At 36.3% G+C, this 21,213-nt stretch overlaps 1 protein-coding gene across 5 annotated transcripts in view; it reads right to left on the reverse strand.

The window, feature by feature from the left end:
• The window catches only part of LOC5569452, a 202,386-nt gene that overhangs the window by 173,786 nt on the left and 7,387 nt on the right, over positions 1–21,213 (reverse strand). Inside the window, exons 2-3 of one of the 5 annotated variants that reach the window (XM_021855151.1) lie at positions 12,218–12,808; positions 3,302–3,918 (exon numbers count right to left, since the gene is read on the reverse strand). In XM_021855151.1, the coding sequence (XP_021710843.1) occupies positions 3,302–3,369 (68 nt within the window). In that variant the 5' untranslated portion in view covers positions 3,370–3,918; positions 12,218–12,808. The remainder of the gene's footprint in view (positions 1–3,301; positions 3,919–12,217; positions 12,809–21,213) is intronic. The other 4 variants (XM_021855142.1, XM_021855160.1, XM_021855130.1 and 1 more) reach the window with 4 other exon arrangements.

The following is a 21,213-nucleotide window of genomic DNA, read 5'->3' on the forward strand; positions in this document are numbered from 1 at the left end:
TTTTTGCGAATAAGAAAAAAAAATGACAACTTGTTATAATTATTGAGAAATCCAGAGTATTGTTCGGTTGTTTTGTAAATGCAATCCGATACACGAAGAACAAATCCTAGATGAAGTCTGTCAAAACATTCATTTCCCATCGGGTAGATGACGAAATAGGTTCAAATATTCATTTCACTCTGAAATCACTCTTCTAGAAACTCTTCTACGATTAATTTGGTCTTAACCGACTCTAGTCACCTTTGTGACCAACTGGTTACTCTGATCATATCCCTATTACATTTCAAGTATCCCATGAAGCGATTCTAAATTCTATCAGCTCCCCTTTCAATAATTTACAAGCCGGACCGAGTACATATGAACCATACACCGATAGTTAACTTGATGTGAATATTTCTTTGCAAACAGAGCTTGAGGTTAACAATTCTCTCGAAACTTTAATTTAATTAATTAATCAATTAAAATTTCCATTGTTGAAGAAAGGGACATTGCAATACCAATATGTGACTAAAAATTCGAATCCGGGATTATAGACGACGATCATAAATTCTTGATCCGTCTGAAAAACGTGAGTAGAAGGCAATTTCAACGTATTCGCGATCCTGTGTGAATTATATGGCAGGATCTGCAAAAGGATAAATAAGAAACAATAATTTTGAAAATAAAATTTGTCAATTGGGCCCTGGCTCTAATCCCCTTTGGGAATTATTATCGAAAATTTTGAAAAATCCTCAAAAGCCAATTCCGGCATTAAAAGGGGAAAATAAATTCTTACTAACTAATTGCGAAAATGCTCAAAAACTTGCTACACACTTAAACAGACACTCGGAGTTCGGTAAAATAAATTACCGGAATAAATCGGTGAACTAGAAATTTACTGATGATTCGGTATTTGATAGCCTGATTACCGACATCCGTAAATTAATAGACGAACCGGTCTGTGAATTCTCACGAATTTACCGAACACGGTGAAATATTTTACAGATTAACCTGTAAATCAGTCATTTTACCGAAATCCGTAAAACTATTAGCTGAGTTTCGGTAAATCGTGTCCACATTACCGAAATCGGTAACCTGTACAGCGAGAAACGTCAATTCCGCCATATTATGTTTTCGTTCAGCTCTCGTGTTTCGATCTGATGTTTTTGAGTGATAAAACCGGGTGTTAGAGGCAATTTTCATTAATATCGTGAACAGAATATATGCAAAATATAAGCAGCCACGCTATACGGTAAGATTTCTTAGAGGGAAATTATTTGGTCCTATACTCACATTTTTTTTTTCAGATGGGTGATGACCACTTGCACTCGACAAACGCTGTCTCTGCACATAATTGCGTTTAGGGCAAAACAAATTCAAGCGCCCGGATTCATGTCCTGCTCCGCAAACGCTATCTTTCTACATGCAATTTTATTGTAAATTGTAACCTTGGTATTAGCTGAAGCACGAGCAGATGGATGTATTGGTCACTGGATGATGATTTTGGGATTACCATAAGTATCAACAAGAGCAAGATTAGGCCGAACAAGTGAATAATAAAATAGAAAACATGATTGTTTATTTTTTTTTTGCGAATAAGAATCCACCGGTGATTATTTATATCCACAATAAAAATACAGATTTTCTGTAAAAAAAAATTACAAGCCACACTTTTTCTTTCGGTAAACGTTACCGATCAGTCGGTAAATTTGACAGTTGCAGCGCCAGTCCTAGCTTACAGACGTGTCGGTAAATTTTTCGTTTACCGAAACGATTACCGACTGTTCAGCTGTTGAGATTTCGTTAAACGAATCACCGAAGTCGGTAATTTTTCCTTAGTGTGTATGCACCAATTTGGAAGAAGTGAGAACTATTATTAAAAAAAAAAAGATTTATCCTAATGCTTCCAAAATGCATCTTATAATAATACTATATAACCAAAAGCTCTGTTTTGAAACCTTCAAGTAGGCATGTTATCACGAGGGGTTCCAATAAATTGGTCAGATGAAGTCAAGGGTTCATGCTGGATAAAAAATTTATTTTCAAAAATCACATTGAGAGCATTCAAGCTAAATGTAACAAATTTATAAAAACTCTGTGTCCATTTACTAACAGACAAAACTTTGTCCGAAGAACAAGCGTTTGATCTTTCAACAAATTTTCAGGCCAGCCATGTTTGTCTAAGGAATTTCTTATTTATGGCAGTTTCAGTGAGCCAAGAATTGTCAAAAATGGAGAAGTCCTGAAAAACGGGTTTGATCATAACTTCCGAGGGGTCAATCAATTTAACTATTCGAATGCAGTTTCTTTACTAAGGGATCGTAAACGCTAAATTTCAACTTTTTCAACCCCCCGTCCTTCACGCTTTTTGTATGTGTTTTCTTAAAATTTTGTAAAGCTTGTCATGCTATGCCTTACCCCTCCCCCCAGCAGCGTGACATAATTTGTGTACGACCCCTTACTCAACAGGAGCTTTCGAACAGAATTTGAACATTTTGAAAGACGAATTGTAAATAGTGGGGTCTCAGCGAGAAATACATTTATTTGAAAGAAACTTTACGCAATAATCACGATAAAAATGATGTAAAGTGATAACGGCGTAATATTACATTTTTTTATTTCCAGTGGACACTAGATTCTTATTCTTAATAAGGTGATGTTCATATTATTCTGTTCACAATACCACTGCACTGCGTTAATTGATATCAATTGATTATTTTTAATGGTAAACTACAAAAAATAAAACAAAAAAAAACTAACTAAATTATTGTGTATTTCTTTCACTACTGGACTGCGAAGTGCGGCCTCATAAGTGCGAAAGTGTGAATAAAAGTGCGGGATTGCATTGAATCCTGTTGTTGTCTTCAGAGCACTTATTCTTTGATTTACGAAGAATATCACAGCTAAAAATATGTTGTAAATTTAAGTTTATTTTCATGCACATATTTGGAGCATCAAAATAAACCTAGATTTCAACGACCAATCCATTATTTTTCAATCAAATTCACTTTAAATTTACACGATCATGTAATATTCAACCATTTGTAGTTGAAAATTCAATTCATATTCATTTAAATTTGTACGATGCTGTAACAACACACGAATTTGATTTATTTTTACAGCAGACTGCAGTTTACATCACATTGAAAATTAAATATTTTTTTCTGTGTAAGTCCCCCGAAGACACTTACCCGATTTGATGCAATTGCGCACTTTTATTACGCACTTACAAGAACTTCTGCGATAGTCCAGTGGTGAAAGAAATGCGCAATATAAGTAGATGACATTTTACCTATTTATGATATCATGAAGAAATACTTACTGGTAATCGGCTGGAACCTGGGGCGAGTACTTCCTTCGGTGGCGATAAGGAACATTTCCAACCGGCATTGGCACTTGGCAGAAGAACCGTCGAAACAGCTTTTCCTTTTTTCAAATCCAATCCGAGTTTATAATTCTGCCAGCCGATCCGGTTTCGCGCCCGTCTTGCCACACACTACTGTAGCAATCAAGGCTACTGCATTCGCTAAATCAATTTCCGGCTTCAGCACCGTTCAGGACCGTTGAATTTATGTCATAAAGTTGGATTTCATTTCATTTCCGCCACCCACAATCGTCGCCAAAAACGGATTTGCCCTGCCTTCACCGGTGGTGCTAGCAAATCAATTCGCATTTTAATTGTTTTCATTCGGTGCCGTTATTTTTCCTATGACGTGCACATGCATGCAGGTTGCTCACTTCACAATCCGATTAGAATTCCCCCTTCCGGTTCGATTGCGCTCCACTGAGGCAAAACATTTGCATCATTCAAATTAGCGCAAAAAGTGAATTGCGGTGTATCGGTTCATCCCCGACGGAACCGCAACCGATGGCATCCACCCGGGAGAACTATTTGGCCAACACTCGGATTTTGATTAACTTTAATTTTCCTTGTTCGTCCTATAGTTTATGAAGATAAATATGTGAATAAATGATACAGCTTGATTCTACGTTTATAAAAAAAATAGTATTTTCAGTCAAGAATAAGTAAATCCAACCAAATGTAAATGAGTCTGAGTGTTTAATTACACTCCTAAAAAATAAATTGGGGTTGGTCCTAAAAAAATGTTGGTTGTTTGATCCGTTGATTTTTTTGCATGCTCATTGATCCTATGGAGCGAGCGGCGACATCAAGATCGCTTAGTGCGGTTGTGAAAAAGTATTGATCATCCATGTATGATGTATTCATTTCTAATCATTTTTCATCGTTTACTAAAACGAATCAATCAAACAACCCTTACACATATGCGATCAATATTTTCTTGTGGAGGTGCAGAGGACCCATCTACTTCTTTAAATCAAGTAGCATGTCAACATATTCCTCCCATCCCAACCAACCACCAAACCACCTTTATATGGAAGTTTGAGTGTCTAGTAACATTGGTTGAAAGTTTATTTCAATCATCTAATTTAGTTCTAGCCAATTCATCTAGCAAAATACCTCATAAAATACCAAATATCAATCAATATCAGTCAGTGAAAGATCCGTTAAGCAATCAACAAATGATCGGCATTTAGGCATACTGGACCATGTGTTTTCAATGATTTACGATAAATGTTCTCCAAGTATTCGGAAAACAACAACACATTTGCATTATTTGTTGTAATATTAGTTAAGGTGAAGATACATCGAATCCAACCTTCAAATATTCAAGAGCATGTATATTGATCACTAAATAGCCATCATTGCTGAAAATTTAATCAACCTCAAGTTTTCAGCATAAAACGATTGTTTGGTTCTCCACATTTGCGCTCTTGAAAATTTGAGCTTTGGCATCGATACATCTCCACCTTAAGACATCCGTATCAATAGTACAGAAAAGATCAACATTGATGAAGTTTTTAACTAATCTTTACAAGGACAAAATATCTCCTAGTCCGGTTTGTCTGAACACCGACCTAATAATTTTCTAATGAGTATATGATTATAAAAAAAGAGATCTGTGAAGATCTTGAATAATTCAAGTTTGACATTTGAACGTAACGTTTTTTGAGGAGGTATGATTTAAAACAAATCAAAAAATTAAGGAATTCAAGTGTAATTTGCTATTTTAACACCTATACTAAAAGAAAATTTAATAATTTTACAATACATTAGCCAGCATGATACCCTGCAAATAGTTTTTCGTCTTTATTGTTCCTTAAGGTGAAAGTGAATCGAAGCCTGGTGGATGGCTGATGATGACCAATCGATAAAGTTTACAGCTTAAACGGCTGTCTGGTTCTCCAGATTGGCAAAAAAAATCTTGAATCTTGAAAATATGGACATTGGCTTCGATTCATCTTCAGCTTAAGGAACAACAAAGACGAAAAACTATTTGTAGGGTATCATGCTGGCTAATGTATTGAATTTTTTTTTAATTTTCTTTTAGTATAGGTGTTAAAACATGTTAAAATAGCAAATTACAAAATTACAAAAAAAAAACAATTGAAATTGTTTGCCTGATCTGTTAACCATCTAATACCCAAATTTTTATTTTCGATCTAAGTATTATTTTTCGCTATCTAAAATCGATCCAAACACGTTTTGGACAATGATTTATTTTTATTCGCAAATTTATCAATTTTGGTTTTTGATTTTTCTAGTTTTTTTATTTTTGGGCATCCCCCTATCCTTTATCATTTTTCTTGAAGCCTCTTCTAGGTACCGATTTTTGACAATAATAAAAATTTGAGTTTTTGCAGTACTTTTGAAAATATAAAATTTATTATTTTTTTAGGCACATATTTTATTTTCCGTGTAACTAACGGAAAAATTGATTTGATTTTTTTTTTTTCATTTCCACCAGGCTCTTCTTTTGTGATAGGTTGATTGTAGAAACATATAAAATGTACAAATTTTTGTATCACACATTAAATTTGACCCAGGCATGTGTAAGATATAAAATAATATAATGTTTAAACATTTTTCAAAAATACAAAAATGTTTCAAAGGTCGTATAAAATTTTCCTAAAATAAAAATAAAATCATTTTGATTTCCGAGCTATGAAAAATTACACTAAATTCCTAAGTGTAACCCGTCTAAAGGCGGGGTGGGGTATTGGATGGTGAAAAGAAGTTTGCTGAAGACCGCAACTTTATAGATAATTATCATTTCGAGATAGAGCCTCATAAATGTTCCTGTTTTAAAATAATAAAAAAATATCACAACTTTAGGTAAATATATTTTTATCAAAATACTTAAGAAAAGATCAACTCAATGCCTTACAATTGTGCAATTCAAGAGATGTGGACAAACACCTTTGTATGTTTTTAAAGGATGAATCCAAAGTTTTGCACGGGAGTATATGTAAGAATTTCAATAATGGTACCTACAAGAAATTCATTACGTTTTCTTTTTTTTATGGATTCTCTTTCAAACTTGTCCAAAAAATTATAACCTGGATTACGTAAGATTTGTTCATAATCATTGCAAGAAATCTTTCAATAATTCCTTACATGTACGGTACCGGTTCCAATGGTTGTAACAAAGACGAAAGACCTTCATGTTCCTTGTAGTTGCAAAAAAAATATACCCATAAGGTAATATTTTTTACATACGAAGGCATCGACTGTGAAAATTATATTTAATTTGTTTACCGGCAAATCGGTCTGTTTTGCTCAAAGTAATAGGAAGCAAGGAGAAGAAAGCAATGAAAACTAGATGGATAGGTACCGTAAAGGAACGGCGAGAGAAATTGGATCAGATGTTGAAGAAGGCATACCATAAGAAACAGTATTAGTTGAAACGTCCTTCCTTCTGACTAACGTCCCCTATGGAACGGCTTGGCGTGATGTTCGAATGACACTACCAAGACAGCTGAAAGGAAGGAGGTTTCAAGTGCTTTAACACTGTTTGGCGATCAAGCATGTTTTATCGATCGGTGGCTTATATGCGTCATTTCCTTGCTCCCTATTAATTTGAGCAAAACAGACCGATAGACCGATAATCAAATTAAACATAAAGTAATAGAGCAAAATACAGAATGCCGTGAAAAGTGTATTGCGATCTGCCAAACTTGAGTACTTTTTGCAATACCAAGAGACCAAATGCAGTACTAGATGTGGTACTCATTCTGAACTTGACTACTATGTATCTATTTGTCTCTGGTAGTAATGTACTAGAATATGGGACTATGGTATAAAACGTGTATTGTTGGATAAGCTATATTTTAGTGAATAGATCGATTTTTTTAGTCGATTTGACAAATTTCACCTTTTTATCTTATCTAAAAGTCATGTATTACATCAAAAAGTTCCTTCGGTGGTTCCTAAAAGAATTACTCCAGGACATTCTTAACCATTTCATCAGAGGTGTTTGAAAAAGTTCAATCTTAACAATTTTCCTGAGGCTATAAATAAAATCATACAAAGATTGTTTCTATTTATCATAACAATTCTCTGAAGGTCCTTCCAAAAAATAAGCCAGGACTTTACAAATGTTTTGTTTTCTTGAACCAAAATATTTCCAACATTTGATGAGTGCTTCAACACTGTATTTCATACATAAAAAACATTCATTTCTTTCTAGGAATTTAACCTAGAATTCACGGAATTTATAAAAAGTTAAGCCGAGAATTATTGTAAGGAATTCTAATGCTAGCAGAAGCTCCTAAGAACAGTAAGGAAAATTCACGAGGAGTTCTTGAAAATATTCATGTTAAAATCTTTGATTGAATTGCGGATGGAAAGAAAAAGAAATCTGAGAAAATAACTGGTAGTATTTTTGCTACCTGAGAATGAAACACATTTTTAGATTTTTTTAGTAATTTGAGAGATATGAAAATTGGACTCAGAAAAAAATGCGACACTTTGTTTTGAGTGTAATTTTTTATCGCGAGGGTAAAAATTAATTAAATTTTGGGTAATACTAGTTTAGAGTGATATGTTTATGTGTTGCACTATTATTGCGATCTATCAAGTAGTTTTCAAGATACATTCGAAAAAAAGAAGAGCTACGCCAGCAAATCTTGGGTGCGGTGATCGATAATCCTGGTCAGTCACACAGATTGATCGGCATAAGGCTTGAAATCCACCATTCCACCGTGTCCCGCGTTATGAAGATGTTCCAGGAGACGAAGTCCATCGAGCGACGCGCTGGAAGCGGCTAAAAACCGAAAACGGAATACCCAGAGAAGGCGCGGAAGATAAGGCAGCACTTTAAGAATAACCCGAACCTTTCCACCCGAGACGTGGTCAAAAAGGTAGATTCTACGAAGTGGTTCGTCCAGCAGACCATGAAGCGGGCGTGTTTTTAAGGTAAGGAAGGCACCAACCCGGACTGACAAGCAAAACACAATGGCCAAACTGCGTGCGCGGAAGCAGTACCGTGAGTGGCTGGTCAAACCAGGCTGTCTCGTCATGGACGACGACATAAGATGGACAAATTCGCGAAGAAGTACCTGTTGGGGCAGCCGATATGCGAGTGCGGACAGTACAGGAAGCCGTTCGTTACAACCGGCTCCATAAACGGGCAGATTTATCGAGAGGAATGCTTGCAAATGCGCTTGCTGCCCTTCCTCCCTTCTCACCGTGGTACCGAGCTGTTCTGGCCGGATCTTGCTTCGTGCCATTACGCCAAGCCTGTAATGAATTGGTACGAAGCAAAGGGCCTTAATGTGGCCCCAAAGGAAGGAACCCGTCAAATACACCAGAATTTCGTCCGATCGAAAAGTTTTGGACGATAATGAAGAAGAAGATGTTGAAGAAAAGCGAAAAAACATTCAAAACCAATGGAGCTTTAAAGAAAAACTGGGAGAAATTGTGTAAGAAAGCTGGGCAAAGCCTCGCTCAAGTTCTCATGAGCTAATGTATTAGCATTCAGCCTGGAGGAGGAAATTTAATAAATAAATTATGCCAAAACATACCAACATTTTATTCCAGTCCAGTCTTTACCTAGATTAAGGCGCAAGTAAAAGCGGAGCAAATGTTAATAATGAAAAAGCAGTTTTAGCCCTTAAAATCAACAAATCTAAAAATATTAAAACATACAGCTTTTTCATTTTGGAAATAAAACAGCTGTTTGTTTTTATTTTCTTCGATTTGTTGAATGCGAAAACTGCTTTTTCACTTTTGACATTTGCTTTATTTTTAACTGTGCCTTAATCTATATATATCTTCCAAATTACTTGAACATCTAAAAAATCTGTTACATTTTTTTTGTACCTTAAGTAGTTGCTGGTGTTCACTCAGAGAGAACCCAAGAAGAAACTCCTAAACGAACTCTTCGAGGTGTTCTCAGTAATATCCCTTAACGAACCTGTGGGTAAAACCTTGAATACATTTCATTTGAGCCTTCCTTAGCCGAGATGTTAGGCTACAAAGCAAAGCCATGCTGAAGGTGCCTGGGTTCGATTTTGGTGAGTTCAGGATATTTTCGTAAAGGAATTTTCCTTGACTTCCTTGGGCATAGAATACCATCGTATTAGCCACACGATATACGAATGCAAAAATGTCAACTGGGGACGGACCTGGTGTAGTGGTTAGAACACACGCCTCTCACGCCGAGAACCTGGGATCGAATCCCATCCCCGAGATAGTCACTGACGGAAGGAAAGTATAGCCGTTGGCCCGAGATGAACTAGCCCAGGGCAGAAAGAAAAATAAAATGGCAACTTTGGCAAAGCAAGCTCTCAGTTAATAACTGTGGAAGTACTCTTTAAACACTAAGCTGAGTAGCAGGCTCTGTCCCAGTGAGGACGTAATGCCAAGAAGAGGAAAAAGAATGGCATTCGGAGGGATTGGATCTGAAAATCTAAAAAAAACAATATTCACGTGTAGGGGAAGGGGTGGTAAAATGAACACCTTAAGGTGAAGCGGCGTGTAAGTCAAAGAATCATTAGAACCATCATTGATGTAATAGTAGTAGTGTCGCCTTTCCATGTATATTTTCAAAACAAACAAACAAAAAATATAACATTTGTGTTAAGCATATTTTTATGTAAACACATGGGAAATTTAGTAGATTGACGAGTATTGGAAATCAAAATCAACTCTTCAATCGTACATATCAAAAGAAAACATTACAATTTAATGAAGGGCAACGAAATTTCTCTGTTTTTAATTGGATTTATCGCATATTTTTGTTATGCATCGGTACGGTTTATGTTTGCAAGGGATGACGGTGTTGCCAGGTGATTGGTGACAGATTTTTGTAGCAATTGTTATATGCTTGTTTTCGGACCATTTGCTGCATATCATAAAAACTTATCATTTTGCAAATAATTTTCCATCACAAGATCACTGATTTAATAAAATTTTAATGATTTTTGTGATCAATTCACATTAAATTCTATGATTTTGCAGATAGCAACTCTGACATCACTGCGCTTAACGATCGCGATGATTGTGCACACACGATAGACGCGTCCCGACGCATCCCGACGCATCCCGACGCATCGCACTGTGGAGCTTTTCAATTATTTTGGGTGGTCCAAATTGATAAACTCTTGGTATGATTTTATGCTTCGTAGAGATGGTTTTTGTAATTTGAGAGAATCGAAAAACAAACAACGTATGAAATTCAAGTTTCTATACTTTGCCCAACCTATCCACACTGAAAATTAATACAACAGAAAAAAAGTTGGATATTTTAGACTATAATCACAGGCATGTCTCAGTGTGCGGTGGCGGCGTCGATTCGCAGCAAGTGGAAACCACCGCCATAATAGTTTTGAGTGTTGCGGTTGATAAAACTTTATAAATATTTGATTCTCGTTTGAAATGTGTTCCTTTAAGGGAAGTGAATGAAAGATTTGTTTAGTGGAAGTGTAGTGAACGCAATACGAAATCCAAAACACAAATGTTTGCTGCAGAATTTCAATGGAAAAGGTAAGCACTTTCTATTTACAAGTGTAGTTGTGTGAGGCAATGAAATGTGGCATAAAATCGGAGATTTTTTTTTAGAATATAAATCTCATGTATATTGTCGCTAAATTGATAATGCTGTACCTGAAAGTGTTGATTAAATATTGAAATACCACCTGAAGCATTTTTCTTTGCATAAATTATCCATTAAATCAGGTGATAAGCAGTTATATTTCATCGATGTTGCAAATACCAATACTATCATAACAATATGTTAATGATTTTGAAAGAAGCCATTTTGTGATGACGCACCAAAAGGCCTTAAGGAAATCATCTTGTTTCTGATAGAAAAACGAGGAATTTGTATAGTTCAACCGCACAACATCAAAGATAGGGAAATAATCTATAGCAGCGACATGGATTTAGACTAAAATAGCTAAATTTTCACATAGTTTCATCGCTATCAAAAAGCGATGCAAATGTTCATTTTACCTGCACTATGTGGGTAAAATGAACAGCGGTTGGTGGTAAAATGAACACCATGCAAAAAACGTGAGCAAATCAAATATTTCTAAAAAATTTCATTGCGCCACCAAAAATACATCCAATAATGATTGTAACCCATTCAAAAAGAATTCTAGAGGTATCAGATTTGACATCATATCATAACGATATTCAACTCACTGAAAAACATCAAGTCTTCCGAGCTAAAAGTTACGTCAGTTCTAATTTTCAAACGTGGTTTTCTAAAATCTTAGTTTTTGTTGATGTTTTTACTTCAACTGACCTCCATATCAACTCGAACACTCAGATTTATGCTCTAAATCGTCCGTGCGTGATAAAAAATAATCGATATTTGTTTTTTCTCGGTAAAAGGCACAGTGTTCATTTTACCACCCTTGTTCATTTTACCACCACTTCCCCTATAATAAACAACCCCTCATGCGAAATGGGTTACCCTCGCATTTAGTAGTTCATTACTCAACTCATCAAATCCACTGTATCCTTCAATTATGGTAATTGAAGTACTTTTATGTTAAGAATGCATAAAGTATTTAACCTCTTTGATTTAAGATGTGTCCCAAACAAAAGTATACGTACAACTTAGAATCGAGCTGTATTATCCCCTACAAGCAAAATTAAGTTTAACGATCTAGACGATCAACTAACGCAACCATTCATCGTGTTTCACGAAGGGCATCTACTCCCTACAACTAGAACTTTCACTTTGATGTAGCATTAATTAACATTTTTAACATAACTCATTTATCGCATTATTATTCATTTCTTGTGGGCTTCCTTTGCAGCGACACTACCACCATCCAGTCACTGGTTTTTCACCGACGGCCAAGACGACGATGGCCACCATTGCCCCAAACATGATATCCATTTCTTGGAATCAAAAGCTATTACCAACTTCAGCCGCTCCTCCGCTGCAGGATGTTGTGCTTTTCACGCTCTTCCAGGAATTGCCATTTCTCGCACACTTTCAATCTTATTTCGACTTTCGACGAGTTTCGGCCACAGCACAAGCCCCACAACTGGTCGCCTTTTCGACACAATAATAACAAATCGTGAGGGCATCACCTCGAGCCATCCAAAAGATATTCAACGAGAGCACTCACCGATAAAAAATCCCTCTTCGATGAAACTTGAGAAAACACCGAAAACTTTCAAGTGAACCTTTAATCACTTTTCACTCCACGCACCGTTCGCACTGCATAACGTTTCCGTTCCACCCACCGGAACAGAAGGCAACAACATCAAACTGGATGACGGTATCCATTTCTCGCAGAACGACACTTTTCTTCGTACTTTTTAAAGCCAGGATAATCGCACTACAACTGGTTGCACTTGAATAATGGCTTATCCTTCTAATGATGCACTCTCAGTCTTTTCACCGCATACACGACACATGATTCTTCTCGAAAACATCATATGCCAGAACTAACTGCAACGTCGACTATTCGCACCTTCGGTATCCTCCAAAAGTGTTCATTGCTTCTGAAACGAGTAGAGAAGAGGGAAAACTTGCAAATCTGCATAAAATATTTACCATCTAATTTTCCTTTCGCATGTCGAACATGCGAAAAATAAGCTCTACTAACACAGCCGAAGAGTTCCTTTCAGAGCACAGAGAGCATATTCCGAAACCAGCACAATTTCGTTATCCACCAGCTGCTGAAACCAACACACCGCTAGAGTGGGTGGCCGTGTGAAAGCATAAAAACTGGAACAAAATTCGAGAATTTCCCAGTTGACAACAGAGACACGAGTTACTTTGCTACTCGGGCACACATCCACCCATACCAATGCGATAGCAAAACACCGTTGTTTTTCTTCAAAATAAACTAAGGAAACAGCAGTGACAAGCTTGATGGTTCAAATGGTACAAAGCGATTGAGACATTGTGGGACCTTCGTCCTTTCCTTGAAAAGAGGCTGTTGAGTATGAACATGATAATGATAAAGGACATTTTAAAATACAAATTTTGAAGCTTACTTCCCTATAGGGAGCCGGATTCTGTTTATGGCACTTTTGATTCACTTCGGCAGTAGGGTTTTTCGAAAGCAACTGGACTCATATTTGATTCCAATATGCGTACCTAATATTGAAGTGACTCTTATTGCAAATTTTCAGACAATTCGCCCGAGAAAAACCACCCATGCAAAAGTGAATCATGGAAGTGCCCAAATAGCTCTGCACCCTACCTTCTGAAGGCTCAAGTAAAATCGACCGAATGTCAAAACAGGCAGTTTTCCCTTTTAAATTGTCAAATCGAAGAAAATAAAAGCATATCGCTGGTTTGTTTGGCATAAAAAAGCTGTTTGTTTTTATTTTTCACGAATTGTTTTTTTATAAAGAATACTGATTTGCCAGTATTGACATTAGGTCAATTTTTACTTGAACCTTATTCGATGTTCATTGTGGTATATTTACCATCCTTATCCTGCCAAAACTTAAAATTATTTTGGCCCAAGGGTTGTATAAAAATCACTATGAAAAGGTCAATCTGCGCTCTGCCAAAACGAATGACGAGCTATTTAGCCTTAACCACTCGGCTAAGGAAGGCACTAAGTATGTCTGCAGTGCTTGGTAAAACCCAAGCAAGCAAATTCGTGTTTTGTCGGAGTGACTTTAGTCGAGAATGTATTACCAACTGGTGAGCTCGTTTTATGCTTTTAATAACACCCAAATTGGGCAATTTTGTATTTATTTAAGCGTAAAACAAACTTTGGACGGTTCATCAGTAAAATTGAGCTTTCTTACGTGTCATACAATTTATTTTAAATTTCCATACAAAATATCTAATTACGAAGCTGGCCTTAGGCCCTTTTCAGCCGTCAATCACTAAGCTGTGTACTGTTCTTGAGGATTGTCAACGAAAAGTTATTTGAAATTGTGTAGACTTTTTGAATTGTGGAATCAAATTGTCATTCTTAAATTAATGAATATTTAAAGATAATTGAAGATATTCAAGTAATTTAAACTAACTAATAGATAAAAGTCGGATCTTCTACTGTTGAAAGAAAAATTTACAAAAATATTCGTAAAACGCTTTTTTACATGTTAATCACATGTTTGGACTGCTGCCAAAGGAACTGAAGTCGATCTCGAGCTTTTATCAATCATACTTCTTTCCAATCGAGAGAGCTCTCAACTGATAACTTAAACTGTTCCCACCAGAAATTTGTACCATTGTTGAACTGCAGTTCCAATTTTCTTGCGCAAAGGTTTTCATGCAACACAAACTACATATTCAGCATAAATTTCAGTAATCCACAAATTTCGGTAAATTAACAAGGGGTGGATCACTTGCTCAATGTACATCAAATGCACATCGATTTGCATCAAATGCATTTTTTAGTCATTCACATCAACTTAGCTTTGACCTGTACCAGTTTTTTGAGCTATAGGAACGAGACATTGTTTGTTTTGAAAGATTTGAAACTGTTTATCTGGTGGTTTCACTCTTCCTAACAAAAATTAACTTTCTTAGATGTTCTACTACTAATCACAAACCTTATTCATTTTAGGTTATTCAGCTGAAGTTCTGAAAATGTATTATTTTCGTATTAGAAGCCTGACTGATGCAGCTCAGTGATCAGTAAACATAATGGGAAAGAAGATGATGGCTTAACAAGCATATATTGTCGCACTTCCCCGTAGACGCAGTGCCATTTGGAATCAGGATTCATTGGAACCTCCTCCCCGAGAAATGCACAGATTTACTAGTCTCATTACTGATGGCAGTTGTAAATCTGCATCAAATTGAAATGAATTTTTTTTTTCACAAATTATTTGTCCAAATAAATTGTTTAATTCTATTCAGCTTCGGTTTGGGTTTGGAACAGGTTCTGAGAGGTAAACTCTTGAGGTTGATTTATCTATTAATTTCAGAGAACTCGTTTACAGTCATTCTTTGAAGTAGGAATACTTCATCTACGGGGTTGTAAATGGTATACCCATGGCATATGCGATTAGAACTAATAGGTAAGCCAGATTTCTAGCCGTTCAACCACAGACGAATTACCCTACTGGTACTCCATTGTACACCGTATCAATTACTATGAGGGAAAATGTTCCCCAGTTGTTGAAAGGATTACAAACGGGTCACATCGTTCCTAGAATCATTAGATTGGCGGGATACAACGGTACTGGATTAAAATAAGAAAGATATAGTGATCGTCTAGGAGTTATTTATTTCATGAGATTGTAATCACACATTCATGATTCACAAGCTTGATAAAAAATCGCAAAACAGGTTATTTCGAACTCCTTCCTTGCAGACTGCTCCTGCTGCCAATGAATCAACAGCTTCGACAAACAATTAAAGCTATTGTAGACAGGTTTGCATTTTCGTTGAACAGGCCAAAATGCCGTCTTTATGATGCCATACTAACTTTACTGTCCAGTGAGAGATTTGATGCTCTTCGGTATGAGCCAAGTGCCGATTCCAGAAACTTCATGAGTCCTAGGAAAGTTTCAGTCCCTCTTCGAATCTATTTTTGTGAAACGAGTTTGACACTTCAAAACAGTCAACAATTAAACTCTTTGAGCAAGCCATGAATTGAAATTTGTTGAGTGTGCATTTAAATGCATTTCAATGTTTGAAATTATTTCAATGCATCAGGAGTGATCCACCCCTTGGAAATTAAACATTTTAAACACAATTTCTCTATTTCAAATTAACTGTCATATATGAACTTAAACTTTGAAGAAAACCAAGAACCTCAACAGTTAGGCCGTCTTAGTGAAGTGTACTATACTCAACTATCGTAATCCGAAGGCAAATTGATCACTATTTTAAAACTTTTGGTTATGTCATCTTTTGGTGTCCAAATATTGTCAAAAAAATTTCGACAAAACTTCATTGATCTCTATCAGTGTATGAAATCGATTTTTTTTAAATATCATTAAGCATTTCCTAAATTTAATTCAAATATCAAAAGTTGAAAATAACACGCTGAGGTGAAATAGATCACCGTAGAACACAGTAGTTCACACTTTAGCTTACACAACATATTAACACTTCAGTCGTCGCGATGTTGTATTTTGTACAACACAGGTGAAAAAAAATGGTTTTCGTACACAGCAGCAGCGTGGTGGTTCTGAATGTGGCAAATGCGCGACGACTGGAAGGTTAAACACTCAAAGTTTACATGTAGGCTTAGCACCAGTGGATTTTTTAGTAAAGACATTTCCAACATCATTGCTTACACCTTCAAAAACGGTGAATATTTCTATGCGAAACTGACCTTATGAATGAAATTGAACCAAATTGAATGAATCATCATATAATTAGACTTCTATAAATTATAACACGTTGAATGTCTATGCTGCCAATGAAGAATTACCCATCCTTAGAAGGAAATGCTGATTGGTACTGACCTGATCAAATTCAACCCAGTGCTCAATTTGCCCCGGATTACGGTATAGTTAACTCTCCCTTACTCGATATTGAGTTAGAGAACCATAGTAAAAGTTGGTTTTCAAAGCTACCTTGATAGTCATTTGGATGGATGGATTTGGATAATTCGATGTTCCCTTCAATATAGAGTTATGGAGAGTTGACTGTAGTACACGACACTGACTACGGCCTTACAGTTGAGGTGTATCTGTTAAACGATACACCTCAAGTGGAATTGAATGCTAAAGTACTAAATTCGGTTTTCATTTACCTATTCAAAATGCTAAAAATGATATAAAGAAAATGAAAAAAAAATACTGTAACATCAATACATCTGTCCAAATTACTTAAACATGCATCGTAGCAAGTGTCATGCCCACGAAAATCGAGGAGTTTCCTTGTCCGCAAAGATTTAGACTGACCGAACATGGAATCGAAACCGAGAGGGATTCGCGATAAGGGCCTATCTGACAAATCAATAACAATGAGAAAATAACCAATTAAATTCTCATGTGTCATTTTTAATCCCAATTGGAGAAAATATACTCAAACTTTAACCTTTCCACTTTAATACACATTTCATAAACCTAGTTTAAAATCCTCATCAATACCACACACATCTCCTACAATTTCCCTAGCATTTCGTGCTGAAAAATATTTTATAAGGTTTCGCCTTAAACGCACTCAAGGATGCCAGTATCGCCCAATGTTATTAGCCTGTAATCGATATTATTTTCAGTGTCGCCTATTACTTTTGCGCCGTGTTTACATTCTGGTTTCAATTAAGCCCGCCATGTATGCCTTGTTTTTTTTTTTTGTTTGCAGTGTCGCCGTTTACTCTCGCCGTGTTTTGATTTCGATTTCAGATGCGCCCATCACTTCGATAAACAAAAACACAGGCGTAATCAATAAAGTGTGTGGTTTGGCATGAGGTGAAGTTTCGTCTTCTACAAATTTGCGTTTTTTGAATAGTTAAATTATCGATAGGGGAAAAGTTCAAGTGCAGTGAATAGACAATCGAGCTACAATTTCAACGCTATATTTTCTTAAATTGTGTACATTTTGTCAGTTTCGCCTGATTCGCGAATCTTTCTAGAAACAAAATTCACCCAATTCTGTTTTTGCACGGATTTTTTTTTACACGACCGTGCAAAAAAAGTTTCCATACATTTTTCTTTCACCAAAACCTTATTTTTGCATGAAACGTCGAGAAATGGTGTTACTTTTTTTGCACGGTTTTTGAAATTTTGAAAACTTTTTTTGCACTGTACGCATCCCCCGTGCAAAAACAGAATCGGGTGTATCTTTAATATGGCTTACAAGGTAAAAGCATGTCTATAACAAGGTTAAAGAATGGAACACAAACTCTCATAATAACGGAATTCATGCGAATCAATTCGTTAAAGGAGAAGCTTATCCACAGACTAGATATTCCTATGAAATAACCTTCCAGTCGGAGATCTGTACTTGCACTTTTAAACCCTATCCCTATAATCCACCAATAATAAGAGAAAATCCCAACACCCACCTTCATTAGCAGCAAACTAATCGACTGTCCGTGACAATTTCGAATAGTAGATAGCAAAAGATATCTCTCCAGCAGCGTCATATCGTATGAACAAAAACATCCATTCCAGGACAGTAATCCTCAATCATCTGCTTGCGAACACTTTTCCATTTTCCCAGAGGACAACACGCTCGGTCGTCTCTGCTACCAACATAGAATGCTCGACGTCGACGAAGAGAGAGTGTGCGTGCCGTATTCAGTTTTCAGTGCGTACCAATACCAACAGCACAGAGAATGATAAAGATTTCGCTCACACTTTCCCAACCGACCAGAGGACCTTGTTTTTCCACCCAAGCATCGCCACCCATCGCATCTGGTTGATTTGTTCGCAAAACGGTTGCTTGCTGCTTGCCTAACTCAAATACACACAATTTAATCCACACAGAGTGGTCCATTATGTGGATTACACGAAGACGTGTCCTAATTCAAAAACTATTTAGTGGATAAATTTCGCATCAACTTCAACTGCTTCAGCCATAGTAGCGTTTTTGGACATTGCACATTTCATAAATTATTTGCTGTGATTGTTCATATATGAAATCAAAATCAGAATCTGAAATATTACCTGAACTAGGCACCAGTATTTTCCATTGAATAAGGGGAACTGATAGCCGTAGCGGTAAACGCACAGCTATTCAGCATGACCATGCTGAGGGTCGTGGGTTCAAATCCCGCTGATCGAGGATCTTTTCGTGAAGGAAATTTCCTCGATACCCGGGGCATAGAGTATCTTCGTACCTGCCACACGATATACACATGCAAAAATGGTCAATCGGCAAAGAAAGCTCACAGTTAATAACTGTGGAAGTGCTCATAAGAACACTAATCTGAGAAGCAGGCTTTGTCCCAGTTGGGACGTAATGCCACAAAGAAGAAGAAGAAGGGGAACTGAACTTAAATTACATTGGCGGGAGGTCTCGGTAAAATAAGTATTGAGATACTTTATTGAAAGGTCTCTCCTGTTGGATTCTCGGCAAATCGACCTGCTGAGCTTGGAGAAACATTTTTTTTTTTTTTTGAATGAGGGAAAGCCTGTAGGAGTGAAAAAAAATCTCATCTCCTATAGGCATAAAACCCTCAAACCTATGTTTATTTAGGCTCTTACCATAAAGTATTAGGGGCCGATTCAATAATGTTATATACAATGTTTGTATTAGTTTTGTTTAGCTTCTACATCTTGTCATACTTTCACGACAAGTTAGAAGTTCTAAACTCGGGGCTTGGGATGCATCGTAGGACGATTCTTTTATCACTCCATCTTCTCAATGGATTTGTGAAGTTGCTCAGATGGGATGGTGATGATCAGCTCAATGGTATTATTGGAGGCGTCGTGCAGTTCAAAATGGTGGCTTGAGGAAAATTTGAGGAAACGGAATCGGTTTGATACATGGCTTAAGACATCCGTCAATCACTCAAGTCGCAGGTAATAGTAATTCACTGTTAAAGACAAAAATTAGATAGGAAAGTCAATAGCTTTTAGAAATTTATATATATAGGATTAAGGAAATTGGGATTGCGAGAAAACAGAGCATCGCGGACTGTTGCGTTGGGTGGTTTCCATAAAACAGGAAGGGAATCAATCAATTCTTGTCTTTTTACTTCATATTTAGAACAAACCCAAACGACGTGTTCATATCTTCAAATCCTTCACCACAGTCACAATGATTAGTATCACTTAAACCAATACGCTTAAGGTGAGCCTTAGATCTATAATGATTCGACATTAGTCTAGAAATAACCTTAATAAAGTCCCTAGTCAGATTATAATCTTTAAACCATGTTTTTTTTTGATATTTTTGGTGCAAGACCGTATAAGTAACGTCCCATAGATCCTTCATTCCAAGATCTTTGCCATTCAGCAATTGCTTTCCGACGACATGTTTGAAAAAACTCCCTAAAATCAATTTTTCTTTCAAAAATTTCACCTACTATGGCACCTTTTTTGGCTAAAATATATGCCTTTTCATTACCATTGATGAGGCAATGCGATGGTATCCATATGAAAGTGATGCTGAAAGAGCGCATTGTTAATGTATTCAATAGTTTTCTTATTTCAATAATAAAATATGTTGCATTTTGTGGTTTTATTGATTTTAAAGTTTCAATAGAGCTAAGACTATCGGAAAATATGTAATAGCTGCCAACCGATATATTAAGGATGATAATTAAAGCATTATATATCGCTGCCAGCTCCGCAACAAATACTGAACATGGATTCTTAAGCTGATGATATGTAGAAACGTTTTCATTGAAAACACCGTAACCTACACTATTATCTATGCTAGAGCCATCAGTGTAAAAACATTTGTCAGAAGAAAGTCTTCCATATTTCGATGAAAATATTGAAGGTATTATTTTGGATCTCAAGTAATCTGGAATATTATTTATTTATTGTTTCATAGAAATGTCATATGTAACTTTATCGTTGTTTGACTGAAGGAAATTTATATTGAGCTGTTCTGAATCTATTATAGCAGGTGAAATATCTTCAGACATGTGCCAATAATAAAGTGGCATTCGTCTGGACTGTACCATTAATAGCAGAAGTTTTTCAAAATTTGCAATGATAATAGGATTCATGATTTCACTGCGAATTAGAAACCGACTCTCAAGCTCATAGAACCTAATCATTAAAGGAGGAGCACCCGCTAGGACTTCCAAACTTTTAGTATGAGTAGAATTCATAGATCCCAATGCTAAACGAAGACATCGATACTGAATCCTTTCTAGAACAAGGATATGTGTACGTGCAGCTGGATAAAAGCAAAAACTTCCATACTCTATCACAGATCGTACCGTTGTCTTGTACAACCTAATTAAGTCTTCTGGATGAGCTCCCCACCAACTTCCAGTAATGGACCTGATAAAATTTATTCTTTGCTCACACTTAGATTTTATATATTGAACATGTTTTTTCCATGTACACTTGGA

This window comes from Aedes aegypti, chromosome 1 (assembly GCF_002204515.2).
Source record: "Aedes aegypti strain LVP_AGWG chromosome 1, AaegL5.0 Primary Assembly, whole genome shotgun sequence".
In the NCBI taxonomy this organism is placed as follows: domain Eukaryota; kingdom Metazoa; phylum Arthropoda; class Insecta; order Diptera; family Culicidae; genus Aedes; species Aedes aegypti.